This window comes from Nannospalax galili, unplaced genomic scaffold, assembly GCF_000622305.1.
Source record: "Nannospalax galili isolate Female #2095 unplaced genomic scaffold, S.galili_v1.0 scaffold78, whole genome shotgun sequence".
In the NCBI taxonomy this organism is placed as follows: domain Eukaryota; kingdom Metazoa; phylum Chordata; class Mammalia; order Rodentia; family Spalacidae; genus Nannospalax; species Nannospalax galili.
The window spans coordinates 2,324,165-2,346,531 of record NW_008343387.1 but is presented as its reverse complement, the minus strand read 5'-3'; the positions used below and the strand labels follow the sequence as shown (position 1 = coordinate 2,346,531).

At 36.1% G+C, this 22,367-nt stretch overlaps 1 protein-coding gene across 2 annotated transcripts in view; it reads left to right on the top strand.

Moving 5' to 3' along the window:
* Mms22l (MMS22 like, DNA repair protein) overlaps positions 1-22,367 on the top strand; it is a 150,213-nt gene that overhangs the window by 125,458 nt on the left and 2,388 nt on the right. For both annotated transcript variants that reach the window (XM_017799771.2, XM_008839611.3), the window contains 7 exons: positions 279-421; positions 5,187-5,346; positions 12,538-12,707; positions 13,702-13,913; positions 17,519-17,682; positions 20,902-20,998; positions 22,028-22,195. In XM_017799771.2, coding sequence (XP_017655260.1) covers positions 279-421; positions 5,187-5,346; positions 12,538-12,707; positions 13,702-13,913; positions 17,519-17,682; positions 20,902-20,998; positions 22,028-22,195 — 1,114 coding nt within the window. The remainder of the gene's footprint in view (positions 1-278; positions 422-5,186; positions 5,347-12,537; positions 12,708-13,701; positions 13,914-17,518; positions 17,683-20,901; positions 20,999-22,027; positions 22,196-22,367) is intronic.

The window sequence follows — 22,367 nt, the reverse complement described above, 5'->3', positions numbered from 1 at the left end:
CCACTTACACATTTCATACAGGCTGCCCTGAAAAAGGTTGTAATTTTTCTCTGAAGTCTTATTTGATTTGTTGACTTGCCTAATAACCTTTCAGATTATATCATAAGTGAGAAAAGCCTAATTCACTCTTGAGCTTTGTGAAAATTTTGGTTTTAAAAGAAAACGTGTCATAAATTAATAATTCTATATTCCCAGCATATATACATATGTTCAACTTATATAAAACTTTATATGAGTTTGCATAATAAACAAACTTTTTATTTATTTTATTTTAATAGAAAAAGAGTACATGGACCAGCTGGCTGAAATGACACGGCTACTACTTACACTATCAGAAGTAAAGAATATTTTTTCAAAGGCTCAACTTGAATATTTGCCCAGCCCAGAAGACCCTAAAAAAGTACTTGTTCAGTTCCTTGAGGTATTTTTTTCATTTATTGCTATTATTGTCCAGATCAATGATAATTATTTTTCAGAAAATCTTGCAATGTTGTTTTCCTATAAAATGAATTATTTTAACTAGAATTGTATTATTGGTTGTCTGATTATAAAATTCTGGAGGAAGAAGAGCGACTAAGGTATACCACAGCTCACTCTTAAAGATAACAGAAAATTCATATTTAATGAAGAATAATAAAACTAAGAAATAGTTCATAAAAGATTTACTCCAAGGCCTACTGAAATTATTAGATGATCTTATTGCTGACAGTGTTCTTCTGGTATTTGGGGACTAACTTCATTTACATAGGGTCCATGATAGTTCAAAGGGAACATTTACTACCTATAGCAAAACTATAAACCAAGCTTCAGTTTCCTCATACATAGTGTGATGAGAACTAAGTCTAATCCATCTCTTTTTGTTCTTCTTCATAACAGGGAGTCTCATTCCAAATTTTGTTTTTAATTATTAATTTTAAAGGAATATGAATTAGTATTTATTACATGAGTCTAGTTGAAACTGTTGATATGTTTGGATTAGTGTCTTTTATAAAGTATTCACAATAAAAGTTGGTTTACATTTCCAGAGCAGTTGGAATTAACTACAACGAAAACAATTGCAGCCAATAAGCTATTTCCATTATGCTAATTCCTTCATTGATTTCCATCAAGTTAAAATACAATTGTATAACAATTAGAGATGCCTATAAACTCTAATAATATTTAATAATAGTTTAGTAATATCCTAATGTAAAGTATACATTGCTGTTGAGAACATTATTTAGTTGTTGAGTTTGTACCCACACTTCTGGGTCAAAAAGGAGAGGGAGAAGACAAGTGTAGTTAAGTCTTCTCTAACCTAATCCGGCCCAAATGAAGTTTTCTTTTTATAAATAAATCAATGATAAATTTTTGCTACATGCTAAATAGTATTACCTAGGACTGCTTGGGGATTTTAGAAACCTAAAGTTGTCTTTGATCTAAGAATATAAGACACAAAAGTTAAAATAATGGTACAATCCATTGTATGCTTAGTGACAATTTGTTGTTAGATCCATCAGTATACAAAATGAATAAATGACTCCAGAATTTCTTGGTATAAGGTGTTTGGAATTTATTTGGTGAAAAATAGGAAATTTTTAAATGAGCTTGATTTGGTTAAATGACTTTTTGTGAAAATTAGTGACAATAATGTAGATTAAACTAGAGAAGAAGCTACTGGCCAGAAACTAAGGAAATTTAGGAGGAATTGAAGGTTGAGAACATTTCTCCTTGGGGTAGAGAAGTAAGCAAAGGATTCCCTGTATGTCAGCTGTCCTCAGCCTCTCATAGGACTCACCATATACCCACCATGATCTATTACATAATGCAGGGAAAAGGTACATGGGGCAAAATGTGGAGAAACCTAAAATTCCATGAGTTGTTTCCCAGTTAAGTTACACAGAACATGTGTCATTCTGCCAGCAAGGAATTGTGACAAGACACCAAGTTTTGTCTATGAGAGAAACTTACTAGCACTCACTATCCATTGCTGGTTACATACATTCCCTTTGTCTTAAATTTGGAGAATTCCAGCTTGCAAAATGAAGCCAAATATTTAATATAAAATATGCTACTTGCATGGATATTTTAGGACTCGTGAGCCATTTTTATAAGTAAGAAGCCCCCACAAATCTAAAACCCAAAACACCAACTAAAGCCCCTTCTTGCACGTTTTTTTGTTTTGTTTTGTTTTGTTTTGTCTTTTTGAGACGGTCTCCCTGTAGCCCCAGCTGTCCTGGAACTCACTATGTAGACCAGGCTGGCCTTGAACTCACAGAGATCCACCTACCTCTGCCTCCCAAGTGCTGGGACTATAGGCATGCACCACCGCGCCTGGCCTCTTGCACACTTTTGAAAGATGTCAGTGTTGTGCCTAATATGTTAACTTTTAAAAATGATAGTATGATTGATATATAGGTACACACACAAAAATACACATACACATATGTACATATATGTGTAGTTATAATCAAAAGTACTAAGAAATATATATGTTTTAGTCTAGAAAAATTAAGGCTAAACATAATTACTAAGGTACTAAGGGCACTGATTTTCAAAAGTATGATTCATAGATTCCTGGGAATTAACTGAATTCATTCAAGAGGTTCTACCTCCTCAAAACTATTATGACATTTGCACAAACATGCAGGGGTGTTAGCATGAACCAACACCATGGCCTAATACTATACTAATATCCATTAGCTTTTATACTTTTTTGCGATTACAGAAAAGTAAAGCTACTTCACTAAGGAATACCCTTCGGTACGGAGTAAAATTATTGTCATCAATTTTCAATCCTTAAGCGCAAGTCCTTTTAATATTCTACAAATAAAAATGCAAAGTGCATGTAAAGTACTTAGACTGCGTGTCAAAACCATGTGATTATCTAAATAAAAAGACTTGTGTTGGTACTTGAGTTGACTCCTTTTATCTTGAAAGAATAACTGACAGAATATGATTATTCAGACTTGAGTATTTGGCAGACAATATTTCTTTTAGAAATGAATGAAGTAAGTAAGCCTATCACTTCAAAGAAAACAACTGACAGTTTATGTTGCTAATAATACAGCTCAAGCTTTCAAGAAAGTTAGAATTTGGAAAAACTTACATTAACCTTCATAAGCTGAGTACTTCCTGATATTTATAGACTTTTCTGATAAAAATGGTGATGGTATCAGTGCATATCATTTTTTTCTAGAATGGATATTGAAATATGGCCAAATTTGGAAGCAGCATAATGGAGTAAAATTGTCCAGATGACTGATACATACTTTTTAGCAAGCATGGGTAAACAGTTATTCAGATTACGAGATACACCAAACCTTCTATTGACGTAGTTGTAGATACTGTGATTCTTCAGTATCTTCCACTTATTTACGAGCCTCTAAGAAATGCCACTTGCAAAGTTTGATATAATAGCAAAGAAAAATTCCCACAGTTGCTTGAAAATTTTCTCAAAATATTGTTTCCAGGTGTGTGTGTGAGACTAGACCTTTTTCATCCACTCACCACCTCCTGCTGCACTCTCCTCTTCCCCTCTGCTAGTTCCTTTCCTCTTCTTAACTAGTCCTCTTCCAGCCTCCTCGTCATATATGAAATCTAGTTTCCTAACAGGCAAATATAAACTAAGTAATATAAAGCTTATCCAGATATTCATGTCTTAACATGTACAGGAGAACTGAAATCAAAAACTTGAGAACGTCTTACCGAAGAATGACAACGTTAAAGGTTATTAAATAAATAATTAAAATAAAATAACCATGACAAAATAAATAAATTCATGCTTGTTACAAAAAAAGAAAAGCTAAATAGAAAGGAAGGTTAAGACGGTACATCTCTTGTTCTCATTTGCCCATCTCACAGTCACTCATTTGGGTTCACTTTTATTTCATTCCACATTTTATTAGCAAGGTGGGCAATTTTAATGTCACGGTAGATAACCACCTTATGCCCCAGTTCAAATCTTCTCCAACAAACTTCCAGCAATCTTCATTTCTGTATTTAAGCTACCTTCCTCTGTTACTGAGCCTGATATGACATCATTTAAAGTTTCTGAAAGTTTACCTGCCACCGCCTGTCTCACCAGCTCTTTGTGATGATGTGACTTTCCACTTCTTTTATGTTCACCAAGCTGTGCTTCCTCTTAACTCACCTTAATTAGACCTCTTAGCTTCATGTCAGCTACTCTTAACAATACTCTCAGAATCTCTGATCCTTTATTGTTTGCTCAACCTTGGGTCAGTGCAGCCACCTACACTCTCTCCTTTGGCTTATCCACTAAGAGCTGGGAAAGGGGGATCATCTAGCTGTGTATATTTGTGTCGTTCATGGTCTCAGTGTAGGCCATTGAAATCCTTTGAGTTCTCAAGGTAACTTGAAAACTTTCTCTCAAACTTTCTAGCCCTTCTCTGTAGTTATTGCTTGATTCTTTTTGGCTTCTTACAACCTGTTTTATCTCCCCTTACTACTGAATTGATTGTGTTTATTATTTACTTCTCTTGCCTTTCTATGCTTTCTTTTACTGCCTTCGCCTCAAATATCTGTTGACCATTTCTTGGTTTTTCTATCTAGGCTTTCAACCATATCCCCCCTCCCCACATCCTCTACTAAGAACATAAAGCTAACTAGCTGATGGCCTATAAAGAAAATTTTTTAAAATTGTGAATTGTAGAGGGACAATTCATACTCTGAAGTTGGAATAAAGAGATTTTACTTATAAGAAGCAAATCTTTCTTGTAGGAATTTAGGGATTTCTAGTCATATGAAATATGAACTAACCTGTTTAAAAACCTTTTAGGTGATCAAGTTCTGAGCTTACTCAGTTTGATGATTCTTATCAATAACTTTGCTAAACTGGATGCAGGTGAATTGATTTAATTTTTTTTTTCTTTAACCTTTAAAAGGCAAAACTTTTCATTCTTTTCATTGAATTTTAATTGCTATGAATCTTTATTGGAAATTTAAGGCTGAAGGCCCAAGTATTTCTATAAGACAAAACTTTTCTTTCTTTTCATTTTATTTTATTTGCTATGTATCTTTATTGTAAATTTAAGGCTGAAGGCGCAAGTATGAGGGGAGGGTGTGTGTGTGTGTGTGTGTGTGTGTGTGTGTGTGTGTGTGTGTGTGTGTGTGTAGAGAAAAATAGTATTTAAAGTCTGTATTGTATAAGACTTAGAAAGTTAAATCATATTTTCCTTTATTTATAGGCTGTTGGTATCACTTATAGGACTCTCGAAACACTTTCTGATAGATCTGCCATGGTCACAAAGTCCTTAGAATACCTTGGTGAAGTACTAAAATACATAAAACCTTATTTGGGAAAAAACATTTCCAGTGCAGGGCTGCAGCTGACTTACGGGATAATGGGTATGTATTTCTGTCATGTTTTACTATAAACATTTCCTTATGTTAAGCCTATGGTATCTTAACTCTATGTATGGTTACAAGAAATAATATGAAATACAATGATTTAGCTTAAAATAGTGAATGTCGGCCTTCATAAATGTGTTGTACTTTCGTTGGTAGTAAAATTAAGATCATTACAGAAAGTATACCATAACGAATTGCTGTCAGTATTCTTTTGTAAGTCACATTGTGCATACCTAAATTACTGGCAAGAACCTTTTATTATTGTTTATCTAGTCTTTGTTAGGATTCAAAATATCACATTATTTTTTTTATGGTCTTTTCTGTATAGAGGTCAGGAGAGAATCTAACAGCACTAAAGATATTTATGCTTTAGATCTTATTTCTCACAAAACTATGTTTTCTCATTTCAAAAAAGGAATTTTTTTGTGCTTGCTCTGTAACAGTGAGGTTCATCTTTCTCTAGGAAATCAGTAATTTGAATATCTTTGTTGACTAAGCTGTGTTGCCAACCAAAAATAGGAACTGGATAAAGGGAAATGAGAATGATTTTCTTAGAAGTTTTTATATAGGATTCAAATTTTTCTTTTTGTTTTGTTTGTTTTTATTTCTCTGTGGCCAAAGCCTTATATCTATTCTCTTTAATCTTGTGAATGTATAAATGAACCTTATTTAGGCTAGCTGAAACCTTTTATCTTTGTTGTGAAAGATAGAGGAGAATGTGAAACTGTAAATATGGATGATGTAGAAGGTCCTAACAGTAAAACTCACAGTTCAGAGTTCTTAATTTGAGATAAAAAATATTAGTAGGAATCATAAATTTAACATTAAGATATAAATTAGTCTTTAGCATTTTAAGCTTATAATTTATTAGTCTCTAAGAAAGTCTCCTGAATTTTCCAGATTTAGCTGTTTCCAGGGTGAGTGAGTGATTACAGAGTTTGTCTTTACATTACAGAATATATGATAGCTATATCAAGAATCACAAAATCCCATCGGGATTGATAATGTATAGACTCGTGAATGTTTGCTTATGAAAGCTGAGGGCCTTTTTTGTTCTGCTGTTTTGTTGATTTCTTTGTTTGCAACAGATAGAGCTATATTCTTTCCATTTGTGTAAGTCTCAAAGACTGGGAATAGATTGTGTGACTATGGTTGTTGTCCATTAGAAATTAGGAACAAGGGTGCTCTGATACCAGCTCCATTCTCCCTGTTCCAGGGCTCACATCTACTTTGCTTAGCTAGTTAGACCCTCCCCACTCTGTCCCCACTCCCACTTTGGGCCCAGGCTCCCCTTCTACCCTTCCCACCTGAGAGCTCTGGACTAGCCTGCCAGAACCCAGTCACTAGATCCCCATAGTCTCCAACTGGGCCTAGGCCCTTTTGCCCTGCTGGAGAGTTCTTGACCAGCTAGCTTGGAACCATCCTGTCTCACCAATACAAAAATGAAAAATGAGAACCTGAAGTACAGACCAATTCACCTGGTCAGAAACCAGCCAAGCTACACCAACAATATCAATAGAACCAAACCAATTAAACAAAGGCAGGCTAGTTTTTCATAACACACAACGAACAAAAGAAATAACTATGCCCAGAACACAACTCAAAAACACAAATAATATGAAAAACCAAGATAATATGTTCCCATCAAAACTCACCACTGCTATGGAAGTGTACTACAATGAAAACTACCCAGAGGACACAGAATTTAAAAGAACAATCATAAACATGTTCAAAAAATTTAACTACTTTAAAGGACACAAAGACAGCTCAAAGGCTTGAAAGACAATAGAAATAAACTCCTGATTGAAGCTCAAGAAAATAAAAATATACAACTGAATGAAATGACAAAGACAATTCAATGCTTGAAAACAGAATTCACAAAAGAAATAGAAATACTGAAGAAAACTCAAGCCGAAATGAAGATGGAATTGAAAAACTAAATTTGAAATGACAGGAGAAAGCCTGACAAGTAGAATGAATGAAATGGAAAACAGTGTCAAGACTGAACTATACAGTTGAAAAACTGGACCACTCAAAGAACACGAATTTAAAAAAAAAAAAAAAAAAACTCAGGAACAGGATATGCAGGAAATGTGGGACACCATGTAGACCAAATCTACACAGCATAGGCATAGAGGAAGAAGAATCTCAGGTCAATGGCAGTGACCAGATCTTCAACAGGATAGTAGGAGAAAAGTCTCCTAAATTAAGGAAAGGCATTCCTATAAAGATACAAGAAGCACATAGAGCACCGATTAGACAGGACCAGAATAGGAACTCCCCACAGCATATCAGAGTGAAAAACTAAATGTACAGAACAAAGAGAGGGTACTGAAAGCGTCAAGAACAAAGCAAGTTTACATATAAAGGTTACAGCCAACTTTTCAATGCAAACTATAAAAGGTTGAGGAGCCTGGAACAAAGTTCTAAATGACCGTGGATGCTATCCCAGAATATTTTACCCAGCAAAACTGTCTTATCATATTCAAAGGAGAAAGAAAAATCTTCCATGATACAAATAGGCTAAAAGAACTCATGTCCACCAAAATAGCCCTACAGAGATACTTGAAAGAATACAAAGTACTGAAGAAAGGAATAACCATACTCAGTAGGTTACAGAAAGAAAAGAAATGAAGGAATAAAGTACAGAAACACAAAATAAGACTAAGAACACAAACAGAAAATAAAATAACAGTAACCAAGCTACGCCTTTCAATAATAATTCATGGTATCAGTGGCTTCAACTATGTAGTCAAAGACACCAGCTAATTTAATGAAGAAACAAAATCCATGTATTTGTTTTATACAAGTAATTCATCTTACCTCTAAGGATAGGCACCATCTTAGGGTGAAAGGATGGAAAAAAGATAGTCCATATAAATGGTACTAAAAAAAAAAATAGTTGCTATTCCAATATCTGAGAAAATAGACTTCAAGTTATAATTGATCAGAAGAGATAAAGAGGGTCACTACATTCTGATAAAGTGTATAATTGACCAAGAAGACATAACAATCATGCACCAAACTCTATTGCACCCAGTATCATTAAAACAGTACCACAGGACTTAAAGACACAGATTAAGCACACCTCAGTAACAGTAAGTGACTTCAATGCCCCACCTTCTGCAATAGACAGGTCATCTGGACAAAGAATAAACAGAGAAACATTTGAATTAAATGATACCATACATCAAATGAACCTAATAGACATCGACAGCATATTTTACCCAGTCGCCGAAGAATACACATTCTACTCAAAAACCTATGGAAGTTTCTCTAAAATAGACTGCATACTACTGGGTCACAAATACCAAAAAAAAAAATTGAAATGATTCCCCGTATTCTCTCAAACCACAAGGAAATAAAACTTAAAATCAACAGGAAAAGAAGCTCTAGTAACTACACATACTCAAGGAGATTAAACAACACACTCTTGAATGATGAATAGGTGAAAAAATGAAATCAAGAAATAAATAAAAGTATTCCTGGAATCTTAATGAAAATGATAACACAAGAGAACTTCTGGGACACATTAAAGGCAGTCCTTAGAGGAAATTTATAGCTTTAAGCACCTACATTAAAAAATGAGAAAGAGCACAAATGAGTCAATGGTACAACTCAGGAATTTAGAAGAGCAAAAACAACCTAAACCCAACAGATGAGAATAAATAATAAAAATCGGAGTAGGAATCAATGAAATAGAAACATACCAATATAAAAAAAAAAAATCAATGAATCTAAAAGCTGGTTCTTTGAAAAGATAAACAACATATACAGACCTTTAGCCTAGCTAACCAAAAGAAAGACCAAATCCAAATCAACAAACTCAGAGACAAAAGGGAAAACATCACAACAGGTATTGAAAAGATCTAGAACATTATAAGGGAATATTTTGGAAACCTGTACTCAGAAATCCTAAAAATAATTTATGAATTTCTAGTCAGTGGATCCACCAAAGTTAAACCTAGAGGAGATCAGCAGTTTAAACAGAGCCATAGCAAATAATCCCAGCACTCAAGAGGCAGAGGCAGGTGGATCTCTGTGTGTTCAAGTCCTGCTCAGACTACCTGAAACCCTGTCTCAAAAAGAAAACTATAGCCCCATATCCCTAAACAATATAGATGCAAAAATTCTCAACAGAATACTTGCAAACCACCTACAGACATACATCAAAAAGATTATCCATCATGATCAAGCAGGCTTTATTTGAAAGATACTAGGATGGTTCAACACAGTAACTTTAATAAATCATGTAAATGGACTTAAAGACAAAAATCACATAATCATCTCAGTAGATGCAAGAAAAGACCTTTGACAATCCAGCTTGAATTTATGATAAAAGTCCTAGAGGGTATTAAACTGGAGGGAGTCTTATTTACCCCTGTTCTGTGTTCCATGAGCCTTAGGCGTGAGGTTGCATTGTAAATGTGTCACTTAGGCCTGGGTAATTCATAGACAGTCTGTGTGTGATCAGTTGTGGTACTTAGTAATAGTCTCAGACTGGTGCAAAATAAGCTTCTTTGATGAGTGGTGACTGGGATATTTGTCTGTAAATATAAGATTATATAATTTGCACATAATAAGAAATTACATTAGTCTAGGGTTCTGACAGACAGCCTTGGAGTTTTTTCTAAGATCTGTGACCTCTCCAGCCATGTGTATTTGGTTATGTTTACAGTACCACACTTGAGTTTTCTCCCATTGAGTGGGCTTTTAGTCCAATTAGGTAGCTGTTGATTGCCCCCAAGATGAAAGTGCCACTACTGCACCAATGTCGTATGCTGTGCTGGCCACATTCCCAAGTAGACCTGATCTTTTCCATTTCATTTTATCTGTCCTCTACTAATGACATTTTTAAAGCTTGTCATTTTTATAGTTGTATTCTTGACATGTCCCTATTGAATTTAATCTTATTCAAGATACTGACTGCATTTTTAACATTTTTTCATTCCCACAAACAATTGTACTGAGTATGTGTCAGTTACTGGATTGGTCTAGGTCTATATCAGGCTATGAACTTCCAGGATAGGAGATAACCGATACTAAAAGATTTTAGAATTTATTAATTTTACAAACCTAGAAATAGTGCATATCATTTGTGTTTCTGAATAAGCAAGATTTCTTTAAAATTAGATTTTTACATGTATATCGTAAGGATCTCTATCATTTTTATATAATAAATAAGTCGTACACAATGACATTTATAGTGGTTATCTTTGAACAGGAAGATAACCTTCATATTAATATTTTTCTATATTTAAGTTTCATCAGTAAATAAAAGTTTTAATGAGGAAAAATGATTTGGTTTTATAAAGCTACTACATATATTTAAACATTATCCTAGTTACTTCTGTTGCTGTGATAGAACACCATGATCAAAAACAACTTGGAAAGGAAAGGGTTTATTGCTTCTTAGGCTCTTAAGTAACACCCATCTTTGAGGGAATTTGGGTAGGAACCTGGAGTAATGTACTGAAGCCCAAATATGGAGGAATACTGCTTATTGGCTTGCTTCCATCGCCCATGCTCAGCCTGCTTTTGTATACAACCTAGACCAGCACACACACGCACACACACACACACACACACACGCACACACACCATCTTTCCTCTTTGCAGTTTGTGATGTGCTTGTGTGTGGTGGGTGCATGTATGTTCAGGTGCAAATGTAGTGGCTGCCTGAGGTTGACATCTAGTGTGTTTTTCAATTGCTCTGCACCCTTTTTCCTTTGTTTTGTTTAATTTTCTGTAACATTAAGTGTGTATTTGTGTACTTGGATGTTTGTGCACCATGTGTGTGCCTTGTACCTAAGGTGACCAGAAAAGGGCATTGGATCCTCTAGAACTGCAGTTGCAGATGGTTGTGAGCCACCATGTGGATGCTGGGAACTGAGTCCACATCCTCTACAATAAGCAGCAGGTGCTTTTAACCACTGACCCCATCTCTCCAGCCCTCTTTTTGCAGATTTAATTTTAATTACAAACACACACACACACACAGACACACACACACACACACAATTCTTTGCTGAACCTTAAAAAGTGAGTTTAAAACAGCAGTGAAACAAATGTAAATAGTACATTTTCAATGATCCATAAAAGTTAAGCTCATTGGCAAAGAGTTTTAACTGTTACCAAAGGATGAAATACAAAGGTAGATTTTCGGTTATACGTTCCTTTGTACTAGTTTTACTGTCATTGTGACACCTAAGAGTGATGTGAATCATGTCAGATGTTTGAGGTTCCTTCACAGATATATTAATATTAGCTAAAATGTGAATTATTCTTATACAGCTGTCAAACTCATTTTCCACCTATTGAAGAAATGAGGAGCAAGCCAGTTTAAAATCTTGCTAAGTATATTGTGTTTCTCTATGATTGGTTTCTTGTACTTCCTTTTATAAAGGAAGATTTGTTTGTATCAGCCTATTCTTCTATGTTTCTTTTCCCTCCCAAGCTTCAGTGTTTTGTGTGGTGGAAGGGGCTTTGAATGTTAGCACCCTTTTTGCTTTATGAGATGGAATAAAATTATAAGAACTTGTGCCATAGGTCTGCCACACTGCTGTTTTGGAAACCGCTTAATCTCTTTTTAAATGTGTTTCCCAATAAGTGAGACTTCAGTAGCAGTAATAATCCTAATGTGAGGCATATATCTGCTTATTTACCTTATTAAATAAAGGATATTCATTTGCTAAGAATTACTGTCATCAGATGGGGCAGGGGACAGACTAGTAACCTCAAGGGAATCATAATGTATTTCAGGTACGGAAGAAGTCTGTTTCTCTTCTTTCAAGAATAAAATTTATTTATGTTAAACAATTGAAAGGTATAAAAACTGAAGTTCAAGGAGGTTAAATAATGTCTCCAAAACGTTACAGCTAATCTCATTTCTGTTTCAACAATTCAATTTACATCTCCTTAAAAAAAGACATTTCAATAAGTGTAGTAGAACAGCATGTGTGAATACCCAGTCGCTCAGAAAATGTGTTTTTCTTGACACAAAACTTTGAATGCAATTAATTTATCCCCTTAGTGAAATAGGTGTCTTCTTATTAAGTCTGAGTCCTGTGTTTCTTCATATTGCTTATTTTAACTTATTCCTTTGTTCTTAAAATACATTTTTTTTCATAGAGTAAAAAAATGTTCTGTTTAGAAGATACCTATAACTGATGCTACTTTTCTTATTAGGAATTCTTGTTAAATCATGGGCACAAATCTTTGCCACCTCTAAAGCGCAAAAACTACTGTTTCGGATCATAGATTGTTTACTGCTACCACATACAGTGTTACAGCAAGAGAAGGAGCTGCCTGCCCCTATGCTGACTGCAATTCACAAGAATCTGCCTCTGTATCTCCAGGTATACCTCCTGTGGCTGCTTACAAGTAGGAAAAGGAGACTGCCTTAAAACACAGTTTGCTAGATGCACATTTAAAATGCAGACATTGTAATCTCAAATGTACATGTGCATACATTGCGTATCCATTGAAACAGTTTTAAATGTCTCTTGGGTTTGCCTCTGAGAATAAAGGTGAAAAGGCAAATTTGAGGTGGAGACCGAAGGCAGAGGAGCACATGCTCTGAAGTGTGCTTGGTATTTCCCTTAGATACCTTATTTACCTGGCAGCCTGCGCGGGGTGGAGGAGATATGGGAAGCAGTATAGAGAACATTGGATGTAAAGGGCCAGAAGTCTGGAAGGCCATTCCTATTAAAGCATGATGAATAAGGGCAAGAGGTGAAGGAAAAATCTACAACACTAAAGAAAGAAAAATGGTTTTGTTTGAGAGAGAAATTCATACGAGAGGAGACATATGATGGGAGACTTTATATTCCATGCCAAGAAGTTTGGATTTCATGGGTAATGTTGATAGAGTTTGAGAAAAATGATTCTGGTTGGAAGTTAGATTTGCAGTCCAGACTCTGCAGTGTGGACCTTAACTCTTTATCTTGATGACACACTAAGCTTTGATTTAAGTTATATTAAATAGTGTGATCAAAGATGTATTTTATAACTTTGTAACAACGTGTTTGTTGTATGGAGTTGATGATCATGGTCGTCAGGTTTTCTGAGGAGGGGGACGAAGTGGAGAAGAAAGAAGTTCTGTGTTTCTTCCTAGAAGCATCCTTTGCTCATGCCCCTAAAATACACATGCTTGGTTAGATTTCACAGCGTGTGTATTACCTATCCTCTGCTCTAAAAGGTCCATATGCATATTACCTAGTCATCATAACACTTGTCTTATTAGGTGGTTGTGAGTTACAAATTCTAACATGAATATTAATGCAAGGGGACATATTAATAAGTTCATAAACACTGTTTAACTCTTAACATTTCTTCTATTTTCTCCTATAGGGTATATGTATTGTGTGCTGTCAGTCTCAAAATTCCAATGCCTACTTGAATCAATTGCTAAGGAATATCATTGAGCAGTATATTCGACGGTTTCTCCCAGCTTCAGCATGCATTTCAAGTCTTGGACAACATCCTGTTCTGTTGGCACTGAGAGACTCAGGCTCTGTTCCAGCAGTGGCATCTCTAGGGAAGCACATTGTACATGTCATAAGGTATGTCTAAGTATTACAGAGAGGGGCATGGAAAAATCATCAATTAATCTCCATCAGAAATAACCCACAGTATCTCAAAATACTAGCAACCATTAACATCATGATAGCTTAGAGGTCATTTTTCCCAAGAAACATTAACAGTTTGTTAAAATTACATTTACTTTTGAAATTGTTTTTTCCACGTAGCTATTTTTTTCCATATCTATCTATCTGTCTACACACACACACACACACACACACACACACACACACATTTCCTAAAGGTATGTTTTTCATGTTTTCATCACATTAAAAATTGTGTTTTATTTATTTATTTTTAGTTTATGTGTATGAGTGTTATGCCTGCATGTATGTAAGTGCACCATGTCCTACAGTTCCTTCAGAGGACAGAAGAAGATGTCAGATCCCCGGGAACTGGAGTTACCGACAGTTGTTAGCTGCCATGTGGGTGCTGGGATTCACGCTCGGTTCTTCAAACCACTGAGCCATCCCTCCAGACCCTAAAAATTATATTTTGTTCAATATGCTATGTAATAATTATATTTTATAAAATATAACTAAAGACATGAATGCTAATATGTAAATAAGGAATATGAAGTCCTGTTTTCTTCGTTTGCTATTAATCTTAACTCATTTTTAAGCAGATGGCTATAATAAACGTCTTAGGGTTCTTGTTCTCTAAACTTCATATCCCTTAGTCATGCACTATTCATCTTTCTATGGCATTAATTTTTAAACTTTAGCGATGCTGTAGTGGTATCTATTTTTTATTGTTATCTACTATTAGGTTTCTATTTTTTAATGACCTGATTGTTTTGTTCTGTTTTATTTTGTTCATGTGTGCATGTTCATATGTATGTATGCATACATGGGGAAGCTGAAGGACAACTTCAGGTATTATTCTTCAGGCACTGTCTACCTTGTTTTTGAGACAGTCTTCTATATCCTGATGCTGGTCATTGAGCCCAGGGAATCTGCCTGGCTTTGCCTCCCCAGTGTTGAGATTACAAGTACATGCCACTAAGCCTGGCTTCTTGTTTATGTAGGTTCTGGAAATCAAGCTCAGGCAACTTTACTCACTGAGCCATCTCCCAGGCCTTGACTTTATCATTTTAATGATCTGATTCTGTTGCAGAATTCCATTCTCAAGCTCTCTGTGCCTTCTAGCTTTCCTCTTGTGTTCCTAGAATCCTGACACTTGGGTTGGGGACCCTCTTCATCTTTGTTACCTCTAGTTTCTTATCCTCTGACAAATGACTACTTCCTTCATTTCATATTTCACTTCCCTTACTGCATTACACCTAGATCCTTGTCAGCGTGCCCTAGCCACTAGTTTTCCTTCTAGTCCAGCCTACAAAATGTCCACAGATCAGGTTTTCTAAAGTCCTGTTCCATTTGACACTTATCTGTCCCCATACCTTCACTGGCTCCTTTAGGCCTGTAATAAATTGCATACTCTAGTTATTGAACTGTCACTTAGCCTTTCTGTTGCTAAGTGTTATTTCCTATTGTGTCCTGTCCATACCCTGATGACCCTCATGTGGTTCTTCCTCCTCCAAGATTCTTTATGCTTCCCTATGTTAAGCTTTGTCTATTCCAATCTCTGTATTAAAATGGCTTCCACCATTAAAGTAGACTAAATCCACCTGTCCTTCATGAAACCTACACCTCATACTGTAGCATAGCATGATGATTCTTTTTTCTTTATGAAGTTGTATGCCATGTATGACTCAGTTTTCACATTCATAATAATTTTGCCTCCATTTGATTTGAATTTCCAGCAAGGTTTCAGTAATCTGTCATAATGTTTAAGACATTTCTTGATTTTAGTGTAAACTAAATGTCAAATGCTAAGATGAAGTCAAATTCATAAAACTAAATTAAGCTCCTTATTTAGATTGTAGATGTAATTCTTTTTCTTTTATTTTTATGTTATGAGTGTATTGCCTATATGTATGTAAGTACATCTGTGTTGTACAATGCCCATGGAGGTCAGAAGAGGGTGTCATGTTCACCTAGAACTGGAGTTACAGACATTTGTCAGCCGCCATGTGGGTGCTGGGTATCAAACCCAGGTCCTCCGCAAGACCAATCGGTGTCTTAACCCCTGATCATCTCTTCAGGGCTGCTAGATGTATTCTTAACCTTCTACCTTATTTCATGTCTAGTTAAGGAGGTTTTTGTTTGTTTCTCATGGTTTCTAATTGAAGACTAGAAATGTATAAGGTTTTGTTTGCTTGCCTGTTTTTAATACTCAGCAAAGATGCAGAGTTTGCCTCCTCTTGTATGCTACAGTCTGTACTTTTCTATTCTACAGTTTGAGTTTCTTCATCAGAGTTCCTGAGGATTACTGTGCTTATCTTTTTGTCAAAGCACTTGTTACACTATAGTAAAGTTTTTTTTTTTTTCTCCCAGTGCTTTGATAGATGGTAAACCCATGGTCTTTACTTAATTTTTTTTTAAATTTATTATTTTATTTGTATGAGTGTTATGCCTGCATGTAGGTAAGTACATCTGTGTCATGCAATGCCTGTGGAGGACAGAAGAGGCTGTCAGATCCCCTGGAACTGGAGTTACGGACAGTTGTTAGCTGCCATGTGGGTGCTGGGATTCGGACCTGGGTCTTCTGCAAGAACAGTCGGTGCTCTTAACCACTGAGCCATCTCTCCAGCCCCTCCTAAATTAGTTCTCTAAATTTCCTATTGGAGGAAAGAAGTAGCTAAAGCTAGATCTGGAAGCTGCTTCCTAGGAGAGGCCTTTTATTTATTCAGAACTATAAGACCCCTCCTAAATTCTAAATAAATAAATGTGAGGAGAGATTTATTTATGTATTTTGACATTAGGGGAATAGACATATGAAAAAACTGGTAGGGAAGATCAGACCTTATGTGAAAGGGAAGAAAACAGGTTAGCAATCAGGCTTGGTTCATCTTAAAACCAGCTTGCTTTAAATTTATGTCTGTATTACATTTTAGAGCTCATCAAAATGGCATGCAGTTGATTCTAAACTCTTATGTTTAAAGATAGTGTAGTAAAATGTATGTACCTTTAAAAACTGTACCCCAATTACCTCACCCTGTGTCCCTATTAAGCATGGAAAAAGCCAGAGTAGTCTGTGTCCCAATTCCCTATCTGCAAGCTGGATAACCTCTTCAGAGGATGGTGTGATAAGAATAGGAGGGAGGAATTGGCTAGGCAGTTAGGGTAAAAAGACCCCAAAGAAAAGTAGCCAGTTTCTTGGCTAAAACTCAAAATTTCCTTGGGCCTATTAGCAACATACTCTGCTCCAAAGGCCAAACACGTTTAAAGTATTTGGGAGCTTTTATCTAATCCTTAAAAGATTTTCGGGTTACCTCTTCAGAGGGGGCAATGTTAGAATAGCAAAAAGCCCATAAAAAGAAAGAAGAAAGAGTACAGGAAGTTATCAGAAAAGAGTGAGAGGGAGACACGGGAGGAGCTGGAGGGGGGAGTGGGCGTGAGTTTGATCACACACCTTACATGCTGACGTGCCTGTATGAAATTCTCCATAAATTATTATTCTTTAAAAGTCTGTACTTCATTAATTTGGGGGATAAACTTTCCAGTTTTTTCTTACTTCTTTTCAGAAAATCCTACCTGGAGTTTAAAGGATCCTCACCCCCTCCTCGCTTAGCATCCATTTTGGCCTTCATCCTCCAACTCTTCAAGGACACTCATATAGGTGTTTGTGAGGTGGAAATACTCCTCCCCGCCATCTTAAAATGTTTGCTGTTAGTCAATGAACCTGAAGGTTAGTTTGTTTAGTCTTGTTTTTGTCATCATTCTTAAAGTGAAGAAACTTTTTTTCCTGTCAATTAAATTGATAGCTACAAAAGGTTCATGGTCGTTTTCTACTTCTTGGTATGTATCATGGCTAAACAATAGAAGCAAATACCAAGCAATAACTGAGGTTAGGTGTGATGAAATAATCAAACAGTGACGTATTTCAGCCTATTTAGTTTACCCATATTTCAGCCCATTTAGTTTAGCATGTCCTCACCCTCTCCCCAAGTCAAGTAGTTTATTTACTGGCTACTTCTTTGATCGGACTTGTTACCTTCTCAAAAAAATGTTTGTTAATCTCACTCCAGTATCAAATGTGATTTGTCAAATGTCAGGTGATAGGAGGTCAGAATGCTTTCTTCTGTGCTATTTGGAGGAAACCCGAAGGGTCCTTTAATTCTAGTCCATTTACTTTTAGTCTCATCAGCCTTACTTCCTGTGGTCACTTTTGATGTATAATTTGTTCAATCCCCACTGTAGCATGCTTTAATGAGCTTATTGATAATATGCAGAATAGGAGTCATAGCTCTGTCTTGAAGGAGGATTTGGGGTTTTTGTTGTTTGTTTTCCTGTTTTTATGCAGAGTGTGGTATGTGTGTTGGCATCACAAAGTTCCCATCCTACCTAAGGCCTCATAACTGACACAATGTGTGGTACATGCCCTAAAGCGACTGAAAGCAGAGCCCACAGTGACAGTAGAAACTAAACAGCTCTGAAATGTTCTTTCATCTAAAAATGTTATCTCTGTTTTTGATTCAATATTAAAATGTTCTTGACTGGTCTCAAACTGACTGGGGAAGAAATGCTATTAGATTTCTCTGTAATACTCTCTCCTGATGGTAACACCTCTTCCCTGGAGGATGGGCCCTTGGTGGGTCTTCAGCTCTTCATATATATTTTACCCTTGTAAAATCTAAATGTCTTTGACCTTCAGTGAAAACTTGCACTGCACCCTTTAGGATTTGCTTACATGGAGCAGACAGCACAGTATTCATCTTTTATCCACAGTTTTGTTTTCTTTGGTTTTACTTGTATGTTATTAACAGTGGACTAAAAATACTAAATGGAAAATTCTGGAAGTAAATAGTTCATAAGTTTTAAATGTGTGCCATTCCGAATAGCTTCACCCAGATTTGATTTCATTAACTCTCAGAAAATATCCCTCAGAGACAGAAAGTAGGTTAGTGCCTACTTATGGGAAATCAGATCAGAGCTACAGAGCATGTTTTTGGGGGTTTTGTTTGTTTTTTTGTTTTTTTTTAATTTTTACAAAAACTTTATTGAGAATTTCATACATGTATATAAGGTGTTTTGATCAAATCCATGCCCACTCCCTCCCTTCCAACATTCCCCTCTCTAAAGAGGTAACCCTAAAATCTTTTAAGGATTAGGTACAAGCTCCCAAATACTTTTTGACATTTTTGGCCTTCGGAACAGAGTATGTTGCTAACATGGTTTCTTTTCAAAATAATGAAAATATTTCAAAACTGACAGTGATGATAGTCACAAAACTCTGAAAATACTAAAACACTAATTAAACACTGCACTGTATATGAGGTATACACTTTCAGGTGGTCGGATTACTTAGTAAATTCTGACAGTCAAGGTGTTAGCGTAAATACAAGACTACTTAGTTTGAAAATAAAAGCCAATTCAGTTAAAGAAATGAAGGTAAAGCAAAAAAGGAAACACATGTGTTCATGAGTGTTCACAACATTTCTCCTACCAGTCAAAAAAGAAATAGCCACATAGCTAGTCCAGCAGCCAATGAATACTTAAACGAGAGGTGGCCACTCTGCACACGTGGTATTATTCAGTCACAGAAAGCAATGAAGCACTGTTAAATGCAATAATGTGGCTGAACCTTAAAAGATGGTAAATTAAAATGTGAATTACAGACTAGGGAGAGGGCTTAGTGGTTAAGAGCACTGGCTGCTCTTGCACAGGATCCAGATTCAGTTCCTTGCACACACACACAGGATAACAACCACCTGTAACTCCAGTTCCAGGGGAATTTGATGCTCTCTTTTGACCTTCGTGGACCTTTCATGTCACGAGTGCACTTACACACAGGCAGGCAATACACTCATACACATAAAATATAAAATAATAAAAAAGTATATAATTACATTTCTGTGGTATTTCCACAGAAATTAAATAGATCCACACAGACAAAAAGATTTGTGCTTCACAGCGACTACCAGAAAAACAAGACAAGAAGTAGACTGCTAATGAAATGAATAGGTGGGGGCGGGAGGGGGGTGCTGAGATAGTAGTGATGACTTGCAAACATTCAAAAACTACCGAACTTGCACTTTAATGGTTAGTCTTTGTCAGATGTGAATTAAGTACTTGGACATGCAGGCCAGTGGTGTTAAGCTTGCCCAGCATGCTGGGTTCTTGTCTGTTAGTTTGCTTTGCATTAGTATAACAAAATACTTTAGATAATCAACTTAAAATAAGGGAAGATTTCTTTAGCCTCCTGGTTTTGAAGGCTTCAGTCCATTATTGGGCACACACACCTCCCCTGCCATTTGAGTTTGCAGTGGTGCATTATGGTGGGAACACTCAGAGACGGAAGCTGCCCACCCTTGGAGTGGTGGGAAGAAGAGGAAGAGGTAACCCATCTCTAAAGAGCTTCTGTCACCTCCCACAACACGATGGCCGTGGACCAAGCATTTAACACATGGGTCTTTGAGACATTTACAATCCAAGATTTATATATGAGCACATACTTTTAAAGCATTTGGTTAAGTACTTAAGAAATAGAATGTTTGACTAATTTTAAGTAAAGGTACTTTATTGATTGATCTAGTTTGCTACTGATAAAGGGTAGAAGGTAAGTGCCTATGAATTTTAAAACATCAAAGCCATGTTTTAAAAGTTTCTCTTTTGTCTTTATATATGTTTGTGGTTTTTAGGGTGGGAAATGTTTTTTAATATACCTTTCTAAAGGAAAAACATCTTTATTTGTATTATTTCAGTATTAAGGTTCAAAAATAGATTTTAAACTTTTTGTATTCTTTATAACAAAACAAAAAACAGGTATTTCATTTTGAATATTAGCAAAAAGCATGTACATGCTTGAGGAAAATAACATATTTTTCTAAATCAAGAGTGTTAAAAAAATGAGGATCCAGATGGTCAATTCAGAAGCACTGTGTAATGCTATAATTTTTCCTCCTAGTTAAAAGGCTGGCCACAGAGAACCTGGAATGCATGGTAAAAACCTGCCAAGCAGGGTCAGAAGGAGAAACTGCCACCCAGCTGACTTCCCTGTTTAGGTAACTGGAAAATATGCCAACTGGCAAGGAGAGGATTGCCAGCCATTTGACAGCCAACATGTTTTTTAAATAACTAATTATCCAAAACATAATGTGTCACTGCTTGTTTATAGTATTTCAATTGTTGTATTTTGGGCAGTCATTTTCTTACATTGTGTTGCTTTATTGAAAACAAAAATGCCAAGGAAAAAGATAAGTGAGCTGACTTGAAATTACTTTTGAATTTAGAGAGGAAGAATCTTAAATGTGTTTAAGAGGAGAAAAATGTGAAACATGAGTCTTGGTGACAGGTGCTCAAGCCTCCAAGCTTGCTTAACGTGCTCCTTTGGATGCTCATCCCTGGTCCTTTGACTGGCTTTAGATACTGTAGCTTCAGAAAGCTCCCTTAGTTTTAATTTGCAAAGCATAGACTTCATAGGCATAAGCTCAAAAATTGATGATACAGTTGAGGGGACCCCCCCACACACACCCATGTTCTGCTCTGCCCCTCTAAAGTCTTCTGTTTGGGCAGCGTCTTTACTCTTTCCTGCACAGGGTTTCTGCCAGCTTGTTGTTATGTTACATGGCTCTTCCTTGCCATCACCATGATGCATCACTGGGCTGCATTTCCTTCAGCTAAGAGATGTTTTGTGACTGTCCTTATAACTATATTGCTTGACCAATACAAACATAGGACAGGCTAAAGGCTAAAACATACCTAAAAATGCTGACATCCTTCTGCTCCTGATCACTCTGGTCTCAGTATGCACCGAAATAAACATTTCTGTTTTCTATTTTAAAGTGCTATCAAGGTGGGCATGGTGATGCACAGCTGTAACCCTAACATCCTAGGTGGCTGAAGCAAGGGAACCAGAAGTTTGAGGCCTCTGGACTACATAGTATACTCTGTCTAAAAAGCAAGCAAAGCAAAAGTCTTACCAATAATCTGCATACACATTCTTACAGGAACGTTGCAGGCAGTGATCTTCCCTGTGTTTGGGTTACCCAGGGTATTGCCTCTGAGTCTTAAATTGCTTGTTTTACTTTCAGGCAGTTCATCCAGGACTATGGCATGAGCTACAGTTATCAAATATATAGCATCTTAGAGACAGTAGCCACACTGAACCAGCAGGTTGTCATCCACTTGATTCCTACCCTAACTCAGTCTCTGAAGAATTCAGAGCTGAAATGGGGCTTTGGCAGAAATATTGCACAAAGGTATGTTTGGTAATTCAATCACATTATTTTGAGTGTTTATCACAAGGTCTGTTTCATTTTCTAAGAACAGCTTATTTTCCCATTCTCCTACATTGGTGTATGTCCTTTCTCACTGAGAAATGCTTCTGTACTGTGATTTAGATCAGCTTTTTAATGCATGAAGTAGAAAGTA